Raw genomic sequence first — 15,851 nt, 5'->3', positions numbered from 1 at the left:
GCCCGCCTGGTGCCGCTGCCTGTCCTGCTTAGCAGCCGACTCGTCCCGGGCCTGCAGTGCGCATAGGAATTTGTTCATATTTTTTTTTTTAAACAATAGTCCGGCCCTCCAAACAGTCTGAGGGACAGTGAACTGGCCCCCTGTTTAAAAAGTTTGATGACCCCTTGCCTAGAATATTCAGGAGGGCGGTTTGATGGAAGACAGGAAACAGACATACACACGCGGACAGATGCGCTTAGAATTCAGGGGTGGGCAAACTTTTTGACTCGAGGGCCACAATGGGTTCTTAAACTGGACCGGAGGGCCGGAACAAAAGCATAGATGGAGTGTTTATGTGAACTAATATAAATTCAAAGTAAAGGAGCGGAGGGGAGAGCAAGAGAACCCTCCACTCTTTCGGCTCCGCGGGCCGGATAGAACAGCCGAACGGCCGGATCCGGCCCTCAGGCCGTAGTTTGCCCACGGCTGGCTTAGATTCACTGCTGCGTCCAATGGGTTGATTGATTGATGAGCAACGATGCCGTGGGAGCAATGGATGGTCTTTGCCAAAGCATGTGAAGGAAACTGTCCAGCGTTCCCCATAAAATTGTCATGAAAGAATAAATGCAACCGCAGCTCCTCAGAAGACCCAGCTGGATGAGAAAGCCGTGCTGTACAGAAAGAGAGTCGGTCCTGGGAGGCTGTGTTTGCACAAGCGGGGAGGAGGGTCTCCTTCTGGGCAGGGCCCTCTCTGCTTGCTTGCTCAACCACAGGCACACCCTGCGTAGTGGGGGAGGCTGGTTGAGGATGTGTGTGCCCCAGGAACTGCTGGAATCCTGTCCCATGAGCACCCCCACGGCAGAGTGGGTGCCTGTGCGCGGCACTGTATGCCTCGTGTCTGTTCATAGCTGGAATCTCCCCGGTGGCAGAGGACTGAATGTGCGTGCCCTCCTCCCTGCGTTCCCAGTGGGGTGATACTTGGAGGTGGGGCCTTTGGGAGGTGATGAGGGTTAGATGAGGTCATGAGGGTAGGGCCCCTGTGATGGGATTCGTGTCCTAAGAGGAGACACCTGAGAGCTCTCCCCCTCTGCCATGTGAAGGCACAGCGAGAAGCGGGTGTCTGCACCCCAGAAATGGAGCTCTCACCAGAATCCCACAGCGCCAACACCTTGACCTCGGGCTTCCAGCCTGCAGAGCTGTGAGGAATAGACACCCGTTGTTGAAGCCACCCGTTCCGCGGTGTTTGGTTACGGCGGCCCAAGGTGCCATGTTTTTCTCATTCTGTTGGGGAAACTGAAACTCAGAGAGGGCAAGAGAGTGCTCCCGTCCTTCAAGATGGTGCGTGGCCGAGCTGGGCTGATTCCAGGCCTGATTCCCAACCTCGCCTCTACGCTGAGCTCGACACTCATCTGGTCCCGGGGGGAGAGGTGGCGACTCTCTCCCCCTCCCTGATGCCTGACCCTCCCAGGCCAGGTCTCTGACCGAACCCCACAGCAGCTCCCTCCTCCCAGGCCGTGGCTCCATGGTGGGGGAGGTCCCAGCCCGGCCAGAGAACTGGACAGTCGGTCTCAAGCACGCGGACCAGGGACAGCGTAGAGCCTCCAGACTGGGGGCTGCTGGCCCAGTTCCACGGCGGGCAGCGTGTGTGTGAGCAAGCGGGTGCCTGCACCCTGACGTTCCCTGTCCTGGGAATGCACCCAGAGGCCCAGCGGCGAGGCTCGCCTTCAAAGCATCGCTCATAACACGCACACTCAGTGGTCGCAACCCCTGTTCCAGAACTCAGCCCTTACAAACCTCACTTTTATACGACAGTTGCTTTAATATTGAATCCTTTTTTTTTTTTTTAACAAAAATGTTCCTCTTCCGATAAAATTGAATAATGTAATTTAGAGTAGAATATATGCAATCGTGCGTTTCTCGTCCATGTGTCAGTGAAGGCTATATAAAAAGGTACTTGGAGAAAGGTGGAAATCCGAAGCTGTGACTACGCATGCTGAGGTAGCTGAGGTATTAAGTGCGATATCTGAGGCCGCAGCACTTAATTGCAGCGTCTCACCGTGTGCCTAAGAATAGCACAGCCCCTCCGGCGTCCCTTTCTTCCCTGAACGAATAGTAACAGCTGAAAGCGGCCTTGAGAACCGTCTTCAGGGTGAACGTGAGAGGCAGTCATTTTGACTGTATGTAAAAACACGACATACTATGCTACCTATATGATGGATGACGTTATTTACAGCCAAATTTCATATGTCATTGTCCTTACATTTTTTCAGCTTCCACTGCTCCTTGCAATGTACAAACCGGGGGGGGGGGGAGGGGGGGGCGGGGCGGGGGGAAGAAGGGTGACAGTTCTAACTGAGCCTGGCCTGACCTTGGCTCCCTGACTGGTCCCATCTTGACCCTCACTGTGCCCGGGCACCTGGGCTTCAGAATTAGGTCACAGATGACTCAGCTCCTGGACTTGGCACTTGCTACGCCTCATCCCCATATGACATCCCTACCCCCAATCCCTTCTCATCTTTGGGGTCTCACTTTAATGCCACTGTCCCAGAGTCTCTGTCAGCATGGGTACGAGCCACCTGCCCAGCTCCAGAGGGCCTCACTGGGGTGCCCCTGGCCACAGGGTTGGTGAGCCACTCACTACCGGCCAGACACAGCTCCCAGGCCGAGCTGAGAGCAGGGCACATATTTTTGGCCAAAAGATGAAGCAACAGTTATAACCCTTTGTCTTCGGGAAGGACTGATGTTGCCAGGCACAGAGGCGGACACCTCTCTGTGGTGGGACCAGAGTGGCTGCCGGGGAACTCAGGGTGCCTGCACCCCGACCACACAGGGGGCCCTCCCTCAATTAGTGCCGTGAAAGCGCTGTAGGCTGCCTGTGGCTGTTCCTAGCATGGTGAAATGTTGTTCAAGGCTCTACTCACTTGTTATAGGTTATAGATGATTATAGAGTACTAGAGGCCCAGTGCACGAAATTCGTGCACAGGGGTGGGGGGTGTCTCTCAGCCTGGCCTGCACCCTCTCTCAATCTGGGACCACTGGCTCCTAACCGCTTGCCTGCCTGCCTGCCTGCCTGATCACCCCTAACCACTCTGCCTGCCTGCCTAATCACCCCTAACTGCTTGCCTGCCTGCCTGATCACCCCTAACTGCCTCTGCCTCAGCCCCCGCTGCAGCGGCTTCGTCCAGAAGAACGTCTGGAATGACGTCCAGAAGGTCGTTTGGCTGTCCGGTCTAATCTGCATATTACGCTTTTATTATTATAGATAGAGTATAGATTAGCAAAATCTTCATTAACCTCAAAATCAAAATAAAACATCTGTGATCCTTGCTTAACAACTTGGGTTTGAAGGTGGTCCTGTTGGAGGGTGGGACTCCGCCTGAACATCCCAGGGTCACGGGCTGGGCTGGCTCGGCCACACCGGCTGCCGTAGAGGCTGGAGGAGCCGAGGTGACTGCAGGGGCCCTGGGGGAGGGTGCTCTGAGGGGCACGTTCTTTGGACCTCTGTTTAGCGCATTTTCAAACTGGAAGAAAAGTTTGAACACCTACTTAAATGTTACAGATTTTGACGTTTTGGTATTTATAACGCAGGCCAGCCCCACCTCTGAGCATGGCTTGATTTCTCACCGTGACCCCGGAAAAGGGACCAGACAGGTTCTCCATCATGGCCACGGCTGGCACAGCTCCTGCCCAGGTGACCAGCGCCCCAGCCAGCAGCTCTGACAGTGACTGCTTGCCCCTGCCCTTCAGCACAGACTTGCTTCTTCCCCCCAAGGAGAGGGTGGGGGTGTTCACAGGAGCCTCCCAGGACCCCCACGGTGTGACATTGACTCTGGTCAGCAGAGGCTGCAAAGCTGGGCTGACGTTTGCACGAGAGGGAACAGGAGCCCCTCATTGATGGCATCGCAGAGCGTGTCCCCACGGGGCGAGCACCTGAGTCGCTGAGCACTCGAGTCGGGAGAGGTGAGCGGGCTCTGGGGAGGCGCCCTGCTCCCCATGAAACAATTCATGGAGGCTGGTTCTGTTCAGCCTGATGGGCAGCCAGCAGGTGTGGATGCGGTAGTCGACCTGGAGCATAGACACTGAGGGGGCTGGGTTCAGGGTGGGTCCGAGGGCCTGGGGAACCGAAGTGGGCGGGAGGCCTGTCCTGTGCCGTGGGCTTCAGGTGGCAGGGGCCGTGGGGACTGCAGGTTCTGAGGGTGAAGGTCTCCAGGCCAGTTTCCAAGTGAAGGCTCGTCCCCCTGAGAGCAGGTGTCCTGTGCCGAGAGGTTGAGGAGCCCGCTTCTCGAGGAAGGCCGGGCGCACGCGCAGCCATGACGTGGCTCTCTCCAGCCTGTGGGACCCGCTGTGGTGCCCCTGATCACACTGTCCACGCCCAGCTGGTGGGGACGAGGGACACTCAGCTACTGTCCTGCATCAGCCTTCCCCAAAAGCACTTCGAGGCCTCTCTCCATCAGCTTGCTCGTTCCTCCGAGCTGCTGAGATGTCATTCATGCCTAGGTCTTGCTTTACATTCATAATCCTGCTCAAGTAAGACAGGTGGCCACATCTCCTGGAAACACCTGGGCTCTGAGGCAGAGTTCTCAGGGGCCAAAGGCAGATTTGTGCGTGTGCACCCACCAGGGTCTGCACCCGCTGGGGTCTGCACTCGCTGGGATGTGCACCCACTGGGATGTGCACCCACCGGGATGTGCACCCGCCGGGATGTGCACCCACTGGGGTCTGCACCCACTGGGATGTGCACCCGCCGGGATGTGCACCACCAGGGTCTGCACCCACCAGGGTCTGCACCCACCAGGGTCTGCACCCACTGGGATGTGCACCCGCCGGGATGTGCACCCACTGGGGTCTGCACCTGCTGGGATGTGTACCCGCTGGGATGTGCACCCACCGGGGTCTGCACCCACCAGGGTCTGCACCTATCAGGGTCTGCACCCACTGGGGTCTGCACCCGCTGGGATGTGCACCCGCTGGGATGTACACCTGCTGGGATGTGCACCCGCTGGGATGTGCACCCGCTGGGGTCTGCACCCGCTGGGATGTGCACCCGCTGGGATGTGCACCCGCTGGGGTCTGCACCCGCTGGGATGTACACCTGCTGGGATGTGCACCCGCTGGGGTCTGCACCCGCTGGGATGTGCACCCGCTGGGATGTGCACCCACTGGGGTCTGCACCCGCTGGGATGTGCACCCGCTGGGATGTGCACCCGCTGGGGTCTGCACCCGCTGGGATGTACACCTGCTGGGATGTGCACCCGCTGGGGTCTGCACCCGCTGGGATGTGCACCCGCTGGGATGTGCACCCACTGGGGTCTGCACCCGCTGGGATGTGCACCCACTGGGGTCTGCACCCGCTGGGATGTGCACCCGCTGGGATGTGCACCCACTGGGGTCTGCACCTGCTGGGTTGTACACCTGCTGGGATGTGCACCCACTAGGGTCTGCACCCGCTGGGATGTGCACCTGCTGGGGTCTGCACCCGCTGGGATGTGCACCCGCTGGGGTCTGCACCCGCTGGGATGTGCACATGCTGGGATGTGCACCCGCTGGGATGTGCACCCGCTGGGGTCTGCACCCGCTGGGATGTGCACCCGCTGGGATGTGCACCCGCTGGGATGTGCACCCGCTGGGGTCTGCACCCGCTGGGATGTGCACATGCTGGGATGTGCACCCGCTGGGATGTGCACCCGCTGGGATGTGCACCCGCTGGGGTCTGCACCCGCTGGGATGTGCACCCGCTGGGATGTGCACCCGCTGGGATGTGCACCCGCTGGGGTCTGCACCCGCTGGGATGTGCACCCGCTGGGATGTGCACCCGCTGGGATGTGCACCCGCTGTGATGGGCACCCGCTGGGGTCTGCACCCGCTGGGGTCTGCACCCGCTGGGATGTACACCTGCCGGGGCATGGGCCTCGGGGCCTCGAGCTTTGCTGTTTCCACTCCAACAACTCCAGGCCCCTGTGAAGGCAGCGGTTTGTTAAAGCTCCGAGGAGAACTCGGGGAAGATGAAAAGCCGCAAGGTGAGAGGGGAGACTTCCTAACGGTCTGCACTGCAGAGGCTGTGAGATAAAAGGCGGCACTCCAGGTCTATTGCCAGAAGGAAAAATAGTGGAAACAGACCTCGTTCAAGACCCAGAGAAGCGGGAGTGGGAAGCGCGGTCAGACTCCGGTGGGGGCAGGCGGCATGCAGGCTGGCGTCCCCAGGAACTCTGTCCCTGCTGCGGGGCCGCCCACATCTGTGGCCTTGGCAGACCAGGCACAGCACTCACCGCCCCCTGCATGCCCGGGAGGGGTTCATGGCCGCGGAGCAGGAGACAAGAATGTGCTGTTGGTGGCAGAGGAGGGAGGTGGGCCCCGATCAGGGAACGGTACACTTTGGGGCAGTTTCCGTTCCCGTCTCGAAGCAGCCTGGTATGCAGAGGTTTCTATTATAACAGACGACTTGCGTTTTATGCCACCTTTAGGAAAGTCGTGATGCTGACATTTTGCTTGTTTTTTGCTTACATACATCAGCTTTTCTTCCGTTCTAACTAAGCAGTGGGTTTAGAGAAATCCATTTATCTACTGCCTGTAATCGCTACAAACCCATCATCATCATAACAGTCTTGTCTTAGTGCACGTGTGCGGGAAGCAGGTGCAGATGGAGGGTCCCTGAGCCTCTGGTGCCCGCTCCCATCACAGCCGGCAGCACTGCCCGGTGTGCGCTCCCCGGCACCCCGAGGATCCCTCCTCTCAGCCCCCTAGCCCTGTGCTCCCAGCAGGACTGGACAGTGACCGTGTCCAAGGACAGGGGAGCCTGGGCGCTGGGCTAGGTTCCAGCAGGTGCAGAACGCAGCAGGTGCACATCCCAGCGGGTGCATATCCCAGCGGGTGCACATCCCAGCGGGTGCACATCCCAGTGGGTACACATCCCAGCATGTGCACATCCCAGCGGGTGCAGACCCCAGCGGATGCACATCCCAGCGGGTGCACATCCCAGCGGGTACACATCCCAGCGGGTGCAGACCCCAGCGGGTGCACATCCCAGCGGGTGCAGACCCCAGCGGGTGCACATCCCAGTGGGTGCACATCCCAGCGGGTGCACATCCCAGCAGGTGCACATCCCAGCGGGTGCACATCCCAGCGGGTGCACATCCCAGCGGGTACACATCCCAGCGGGTGCAGACCCCAGCGGGTGCACATCCCAGCGGGTGCAGACCCCAGCGGGTGCACATCCCAGCGGGTGCACATCCCAGCGGGTGCACATCCCAGCGGGTACACATCCCAGCGGGTGCACATCCCAGCGGGTGCACATCCCAGCGGGTGCACATCCCAGCGGGTGCAGACCCCAGTGGGTGCACATCCCAGTGGGTGCAGACCCCAGCGGGTGCACATCCCAGTGGGTGCAGACCCTGGTGGGTGCAGACTGGGCTCCCCTCACTTAGCTGCAGCCAGGGCCCCGTAGCACCCTGTCAGTCCCAGCCCCCGGCACCCCCAGGCTTCTCTGGGGCTGGCTGTGTCTTTCTAGCCTCTCCCCTCCTTTGGCACCTGGGCCGGCAGCTTGTGCACTTTACCCCTCGGGCAGCGTGAGGGCTGGGCTCCGGCCACTTTCCCCAGGACCCCGTCCCCTCCGTGTGTCAGCACGTTCAGAGGCTCTGAAAATCAATGCATTCTTCAAGCCTCATTTGGAGCCGCAGACAGTGGGCCTGAGTGTGTCGTCTCTATTATCTCAAACATAAATTGCATTTTCTCTTATTATCACGATTCTCAGAGGAGCCCGTGCTGCTTACACGGACAGATAATCGTAGCCCTCCCTGGAGGCTGGCCTCTCACCTGGAGCACAGCGCACCGTGTCTGTTTTCCTTCTGTGTGAGCCAGGAGGTTGTCCTGCTCGCTGGGGCCTTGCGGAAGTTATTTTAAGGTGGTGCTTATGGCGAGACTGCTGGACTAAAATGCCGCCCATTCTTCTCCTTAAGGCGTCTCTGTAGGTGAACGGTTGGTTATGTGTTCTTGAAGGTGAGAACATCTACACATAGAAATGGGTCCCCTGGATTGTGGCCAACAGGAAATGGGCCCCAGGGGCTCCGGGCTTGTCCCCTGCCTCCCCCACATCCTACCCGGGCCTCTCCAAGAATGGAGGTCACCAGAGAGTCATCTGTTCCCAGCACAGGTCCCCAGCAATGACCCGTCTGCTGAGCTCGTCCCAGGGGGTCAAGGCCAGGTGCACAGGTGTCACCGTGGATTTTCTTCGTAAACCCTTCCCATAAGAGCCAGTGGTCTGCCACAACCAGGAGCTCCTCATCCCACTGCCCCCTCCAAGCTACGGCACCTCCAGGGGATGTGGTGCGGATCATCTGTGGGTCGGGGGTCCTCTTGGTCTAAGGGGAGGCTTCCCACAAATTCTTCGGAGAAGGTTGGTTCCAAAGGGACAGTCTGTCAGAGGTCACTTAGCTTTTCAGAATAGGACAGTTGAATTCTCTCTTCTGCCTATTCCTTGGGGCTAATCCGTGTCCTTGAGTTGGGAATGAGCCCCCCTTCCCCAGCAGGATATAGATGAAGAATGTTGTCACCGGCCCTCCGAGGTCACTGTGTTCATCTTGTGTTGCTTTGGGGTATACATACAGTTCCAGGTGTCCTGTGGACTTACAGAATCCCAGAATTGGAAGGAACTTAGGAGATCATTTTATAGACTAGAGGCCTGGTGCACGAAATTTGTGTAGGGGGTGTGTGTCCCTCAGCCCAGCCTGCACCCTCTCCAATCTGGGACCCCTCAAGGGATGTCAGACATCTCTTTCACAATCCAGGACTGCTGGCTCCCAACTGCTTGCCTGCCTGCCTGCCTGATCACCCCCTAACCACTCCCCTGCCAGCCTGATTGATGCCTAACTGCTTCCCTGCCAGCCTGTTTGCCCCTAACTGCCCTCCCCTGCAGGCCTGGTCATGCCTAACTGCCCTCCCCTGCTGGCCTGGTCCCCCTAACTGTCCTCCCCTGCAGGCCTGGTCCCCCCAAACTGCCCTCCCCTGCAGGCCTGGTCCCCCCCCCCCCTCAGCTGCCTTTCCCTGCAGGCCTGGCTCCCCCCACCCCAACTGCCTTCTCCTGCAGGCCTGGTCTCCCCCAACTGCCCTCCCCTGCCAGCCATATTGTGGTGGCCATCTTTGACAACATGGGTGCGGCCATCTTATGTGTTGGAGTGATGGTCAATTTGCATATTACCTATTTATTATATAGGATGAGGAAACTGAGACTGGGAGATGTCAATATTATTGAATTAAAATTAGATTGAATTTCAGAATCACTCTTCGAATTAGGAGATGCTGATATATTTCTCATATCTTGTTTTTTTTTCTTTTTTAAAAATATATATTTTTATTGATTTCACAGTGGGAGAGATAGAAACATCAATGATGAGAGAGAAACATCCCACACTGGGGATGGAGCCGGCAACCTGGGCACGTGCTCTGCCTGGGAATCTAACTGTGACAACCTCTGAGCCACACCGGCCAGGCATCTTTTTGACAAGTTAGACCCATTCTGACTTGTCTGCAATAGTTCTTTGTTTCAATAATTTTTAAAAAGCCATTTTTTGAATGTTTAAACACATCCTGGTGCTTTATTCGACATAGGTTGCCTTCGCCGTGGCCAGGGCACACAACCGCTCCAGGCCCGTCCCCTCCTGTCCCGTCCACGCTGCCCTTGATCGGGGCCCTGACCCCAGGGGACGGCAGCTGCCTTTGAGTCTTCATTTTGGAGACTCTCAGAGAGCAGTTGCCTTCGATCTGGACTACTGACCAAGAGGCGACGGCTGGCCGGCTGGCCGTGGAGTCTGGACGCGGGCAAGCCCACCGCATTCTTCTCTTACGGGAACGAGGTCGATGAATCGCTGAGCCGCGAGAGTGTGCAGAGCTCCTTCCAGAGAGGGAGCCCGGCTTTTCTGTCCCCACTTTTTTCAAGGGGATAAGGTCCTGCCACTGTCACCCCCGCCCCCCAAGGGCTCCTCTCCTGCGCTGCCCTTGGTCAGCCTTGCCAGGCCTGATGTGTTTTGAGGGAAGAAGCTGATCACTCCCCACAAACAACCCCGGCTGGTCTGGCTCCCCGTGAGCAGTCAGTACATACTCGTCAGGTGGTCCACATGGAGATTTCCCATCTGGACCCCATTTCCGCCCCCCAGACTTCCAGGCGACCTTCCCTGTCCTCCTTCCCCAAGGCCAGTTGTGAATCAGACCTGTATTTGGCCTGGCCGGGCCCCGAGGTGGGCCTCTTGGTCATGGCCACAGCTGCTCAGGAGTTCTGGGGCCAGTGCCGCCTCTGCATGAGGAAATGGTCTGTTTGCCACCAGCCTGAGCTCCGGGCCCCCTTAACAGCCTGACCTGCCAGCTGGCTGCTGGGGAGAGCCCGTGGGGTCTTCAGAGTGACAGCTAGTGGGCAGCAAGCCTCACTGTGGTCATAACGTTGCTGTCTACCCATCTATCACTTGACAGACGAGGGGGCCAGTCGGCTCTGTGTGCTTCAGCCTTGTCCAGAGGCAGCAGGCCTGTGGGGACCGGACATCGGTCCAGGTCCAGAGCTGTCCCCTTGGCACTGCCTGCAGCCACGAGGGTTCCCGGTACAGACGCCTCCAGAGGCATGGTGCTCAGGCCCCATGTGGGGTCCAGCCTACGTGGCCCCTTCCTGCAAACTTCGTCCCCAGAATGGGGATCAGAGGAGGCCAGAGTGGCAGTGTCTTGAGGAAAATGGGGTGCAGGTGGGATGGGCTCTTTGGCCCTTCCCCCACCTCTGCCCTTCAAGGGCAGATGCCTGAGTTGGAGGGGACCTCGAGGCAACTTCCCGCCACTTCCGCGTGTGCGTGTGCATTTGCAGAGGAACACAGGTGTGTAAAGGGATGCCACTGTCTTTGTGTCATCCCTCCTGCCGAGCCCTCCCTGGACCTTCCTGGGTGGGACAGAGGCTTCCTCAGGGTCCTGACCTTCAGGGCCCTGAGGCGCCTCCCGGGCTCCTCGGTGGCTGTGGCTGTGAGGTGGGCGTGAGGTGGTGTGGTTTGGGCTTCTGTCCTAATTCTTGGTATGAATAGTGGGTAATCCCGCATCTCTCATGGCACCTCTCTCCCACTCACAAACGATTAACGTCTCTGTAGACGTTTTAGAACAAGATGAAACCTAAATCGTTTTCTGTGCAGAATCCACGTTTTTGACATTTCCCCTTCTGTCTCCCAAACACTACTCTTCGAAGCGCTGGGTTGTCTGGTCCATGACGGAGCCAGCGCCCACGTTAGCGATGAGCACACGGGCGTGGTGGCCATGGGCCGTGGAAGCCTACGACACCTGGCCCCCCGTCGGCCTCTTGTCCTTGTCAGGGAGCCCATGTCCCCTCCACCCGTAGCCCACGTGGCCCGGCCATGAGTGTGGCTGACGGCGGTGGGGGTGGGGCTGCGAGCAGGCACAGGTGGAGTCACCAGAGGAGCTGGGCGTCATTGGAGGGACTTGTCACGAGACCACCGTCCAGGCCACATGTTGCCCTTGTTTAGTTTTCTCCAAACTGACGTGACCAAGGGATGCTAATGACGATTGTTTTGGTCCAGCAGAGAAAAGCAGGGCCCGGGTCTGCACGCCCCGCCCTCCTGCCCTGATGCTGCGCGGGGAGAGGAAGAGCCCGGCCAGGGACGAAGGACACAAGGTCGGTCGCGGGACCTGAAATCCTGGGTGGGGGCCTGGGCTGCACACCCTTCCCACCGGCTTTCCCCCGTGGCGGCGCGCACGGATGGTTGGCCAGTCCCCGTGCAAGACGGTCACACCCAGAAATTGCAGCGGACGCCCCGGAAAAGAGCCGCGGGAGAGCAGAGCTCACTGGGTGTGACCCTCGCTCCCGTGTCCTTGTCCCCACATTTCAGGGGAAGCTTGTGCACGCAGAGTGGCCAGGCTGCGGCAGGCACCCCGTGGGCAAGGCCGGGTCGGTGTTTGGCATTGACTTTTGACGAAAACCCAACACACATTTTTTTTTTAACATGTTCTGGTCTTAGACCTTCTCTTTGCCTGATTGCCAAGTGGCGTTTTTAAGGGCCAACCGTGAATGCGTGGGGCACGTTGCTATCACGTGAAGAACCCCAGAGCTCTGCTGTCACGGCTGCATTTGAAAATCACAATTGGGGCTTATTTTGTCCCGATCTGTCAGATGGGCCGGAGGCCCCTGGTCCGCCCAGTGCATCGTTCACACTCCCTTCCATTCGGCTTTGGTCGGCGGTCGCTGCCTCGGGCCTGTGACGGCCCAGTTCGCTGCTTTTCCAGCCAGCGTGGCATTCCAGGCACCACCGTGGTGTCCCCGGCCTCCTCCCCATCTCAGTGCCCCGGAACCGGTGTGAACGGATCCCGGATGTCAGTGCAAATGAACATTTTGTTCCTCGATGGAGGGTTTCGCTCTGAGAGAGCTGAGTGTACAGAATGACATTTATTAATCAGTCTTTCTAGGGCTTTAACTACTTTCTTTATCACTGTGCTCTGCGTGTCTAATTCACTTTTATTACCTCAGCGTGGAAGGGGAGCTTTACGCCGTGATTAGCCATTTTTTATCGCCAACAGGAAGCCATCACCTGCGCGGGCCTCCGGACGAGCGAGGGCCTCGGCAATTAGCGGCTCACAATCCCAGCGCCACCAAATTTACGTGTCCGCCCCTCACAAATCACGGCCCACCGTATTTCCCCGAGTAATTAGCAGGATCATCTACTACCCCGCAGCCCCTCATTGGGTTGCAACTGTTCAGTTAGCCCCATAATGAAACTTTCCCCTCGTTTTTCTAATTGGATTAGTAATATAAACTCCTGTCTTAATGTATTTTTCAATGCAACCCCTTCAGAATACTCCCTGTTCTATGACTTACTAGAGGCCTGATGCATGAAATTCATGCAAGGGGCTCAGCCCTCGCAACCCCGACTTCGTCCGGAAGGTCATCCGGAAGGACGTCAGGAAGGTCATTTGGCTGTCTCATCTAATTAGCATATTGCGCTTTTATTATTCTAGATGCTTCTCGTTTGATCACAGGAAGCGAAGGCATTTTCTTCTACCCCAAAGTTCCAAGAAAGATTGCTCTGATGCTTATAAATGGAGGGGCAACCATATACGTTACAAGTCATTTCCGTAGGGTAGTTACTTGTCGCAAAGAATGGAGGGGTGTGGGGAGACCCAGGACAGCACCGAGGCGCGTGCCTGCATAGATGACCCCTCCTTTCCGGGTTGACTCGTCTGGCGGTTAACAGACGCCCTGCCCGGTGTGCCCGTCCGGAGACCACGCAGGAATGCTCCCGGGTGAACGCTTTCACCCCAGGGCTTCTCGTCCCTCCTCTCGGCCATTTGGTCCGGATGACATGGGCCCTCTCGGTCCTCAGCTCACGGGTAGGCGGTGTCCACAGGCCGCAGCCTCCCTCTCCCTCAGCTCATGGTTCGACAGAGTACAGCTGGTGTACGCGTTGGAGATTTATCTCACCTTCGGGTCTTATAGACACGTGGGTTTTCCTTTTTAAAAAAAAAAATATTTTTTTTTTATTGGTTTCAGAGAGGAAGGGAGAGGGAGAGAAACATCAATGATGAGAGAGAATCATTGGTTGATTCTCCTGCACGCCCCCCCCTGGGGATTGAGCCTGAGACCCGGGCATGTGCCCTGACCGGGACTCTAACCATGACCTCCTGGTTCCTAGGTCGACGCTCAACCACTAAGCCACACCGGCTGGGTTTCTTTTTCTTTTTAAGTTTAGGGAAAATAAATCTCCATTTTCTTCTAGGTGTTCATGGCCTCTTTTTTATTTTGTAAATAGAGATACAGAAACGCGGTGTTTTTCAAACCCAGCTGTGTACACATCACCTACACATTGCCCCACCCCTTGAACTCTGGCCCCCGTGGGAGTTCCAGGAGGGGACAGTCAAGGGCGCAGCCAGCCTCTGCAAGGACGCGGCTTGTCGCTTCCTCCTGCCCTCAAGGGTCGGGGATGGGCCAGCCCCGGCTGCACCAGGGCCTCTCGCAGCTTTCGGTTTCTCGGCCACCGACTGTAGTGTTTTGGTGGCACAGCGACTCCAGCCGCTGGGTCACTCTGTTTCCGGAGATGAATCCGGTGGGCTTGTCTGCCGCCAAGAACTGACGGCCCCTGGGAGCCACCTCTGGCTGCTCTGCCCGTCTCGTGCCTGTGAAAGCAGGCGGTGTGGCCCCTCCGGGATAATTAAGGATGCCCGTGTCTGAGTTGCTCCCCATGCACTGCTGTGCCGTGAATTCCATCTTCTCGGCCTGATTGCCTGGTCCCTCTGGCGGTGCTATTCAGAGCAGGTCATTATCTCAGGGGCACTGTGGGCAGGTCTGTCTGCAGGAGACTTGTTATTCTTTCCTTGGTTGCCTGTCATTGAAGACGAGTGTTTAAATAAAAGCATAAAACGGTGCTCTTCTCTTTCTGCTGAAAGGAGCCTCCATCGATCCTCGTGACGGGAGAGGACAGCGCGGCAAAAGGCAGCAGACCCGTGGCCTCCACTCCGGTGCCCGGCTCCCCCTGGTAAGAGGCCCCGAACCCCAAGAACAAGGAGCTAGGGCAGGGGTGGGCAAACTTTTTGACTTGAGGGCCACAATGGGTTCTTAAACTGGACCGGAGGGCTGGAAAAAAAGCACGGATGGAGTGTTTGTGTGAACTAATATAAATTCAAAGTAAAGGAGCGGAGGGGAGAGCAAGAGAACCCTCCGCTCTTTTGGCTCCGCGGGCCGGATAGAACAGCCGAATGGGCCGGATCCGGCCCGCGGGCCGTAGTTTGCCCACGGCTGAGCTAGAGCCTTGCCTTGTCACCAGAGAGAGATGCATGCTCCTCAGGTGAGACTGGGGCGTAAACATTAATTGGCAGCTCATGGCAGGTACAGTTGTACACACGCTCACATCCTGCAGGGGAAAGCGGTGTTTCCGTGATGCGGTTCCGCGGCAGTGCGTCTGCGAAGATGTATTAAAATAAGAATGCCGGTGCGTGTGTGTCCGTGACCCCTGCAGCTCCAGAGGGTTCCCTGTACCCAGGAAGAGTAGCGGGGTGGCTGTTAATAACGACACCAGTGAACGTAAAATTGCTAAAAACAAAAAAAAGGTGAGGACTCCTCCACGGAGTCACACCGCACATGCCTTTGGGAGCGAGCATCATTGGGTTCTTAGAATGCCCTTTCAGCATGGAGTGATTTGGAGGCAGAATGAAAAGGTTATTCCAGGAAAAAAACAGTTTTAGAACCGGAGCTTAGAGAGCAGGATGCGGCGGGGCGTGGGTGGGAGGTGGGCTGGGGGGGTTGGCGGGATGCGCATTGAGAGGGCGCACGTCACAGCCACGGTGGGCGCTAGGTGCCGCCTGCCGTCAGCCGGGCGTGTCCCGGGGACCCCGTGGGCGGTGCCCTTCCAGTCCTGCTCTTGGCTGATTTTGGTTAGTCTCCAGGCAGCCTCGCTCGGATCCGGAGACAGCCATGGGCCGCACCTGTGTGGGCAGGTGGGCGATGCCACACATCTCGGACCGGGCGGAAAAGCCTGCAGTGGGGATCCCCCTGAGATTGGCTGCCCCTGGGGTGTGATGAGCCGGGGCTCTGATGGATGCCATGGCGAAGGAGGTGCACTTTGAGTCTCTATGAGGGCGGATTCTTCTGGAAGCCCTCGGCCACCGTCCGATGGAGCTCCCGGGAAAGATGGTGTGCTGTGGAGACAGGCTGGGGTCCTGGGCATCGTTCTGGTGTTGAGCCCACGCCGCCTGAGTGTTTGGTGTCTCCTCTCCACAGAGCGGGAGCTGCCAGCACCTGCGGGTCCCTGCCTGGCGTTTCCCTGCTGCTCATTATTTAAATACGGGGACGTATGTTTCTGGGTAACAACAGAAGAGGTTGCAAGAGGCAGCGGAGTTGAGGTGATGGTGGT

The 15,851-nt window shown here is 57.9% G+C and overlaps 1 protein-coding gene across 1 annotated transcript in view; it reads left to right on the top strand.

Moving 5' to 3' along the window:
* The window catches only part of TCERG1L (transcription elongation regulator 1 like), a 104,420-nt gene that overhangs the window by 63,583 nt on the left and 24,986 nt on the right, over positions 1 to 15,851 (top strand). Inside the window, exons 5-6 of the mRNA XM_080642069.1 lie at positions 11,535 to 11,626; positions 14,389 to 14,477. Coding sequence (XP_080498195.1) covers positions 11,535 to 11,626; positions 14,389 to 14,477 — 181 coding nt within the window. The remainder of the gene's footprint in view (positions 1 to 11,534; positions 11,627 to 14,388; positions 14,478 to 15,851) is intronic.

This window comes from Plecotus auritus, assembly GCF_963455305.1.
Source record: "Plecotus auritus genome assembly, chromosome: 9".
Lineage (NCBI taxonomy): Eukaryota > Metazoa > Chordata > Mammalia > Chiroptera > Vespertilionidae > Plecotus > Plecotus auritus.
The sequence above is the reverse complement of the archived record's forward strand: the minus strand, read 5'-3'. Positions and strand labels throughout refer to the sequence as shown.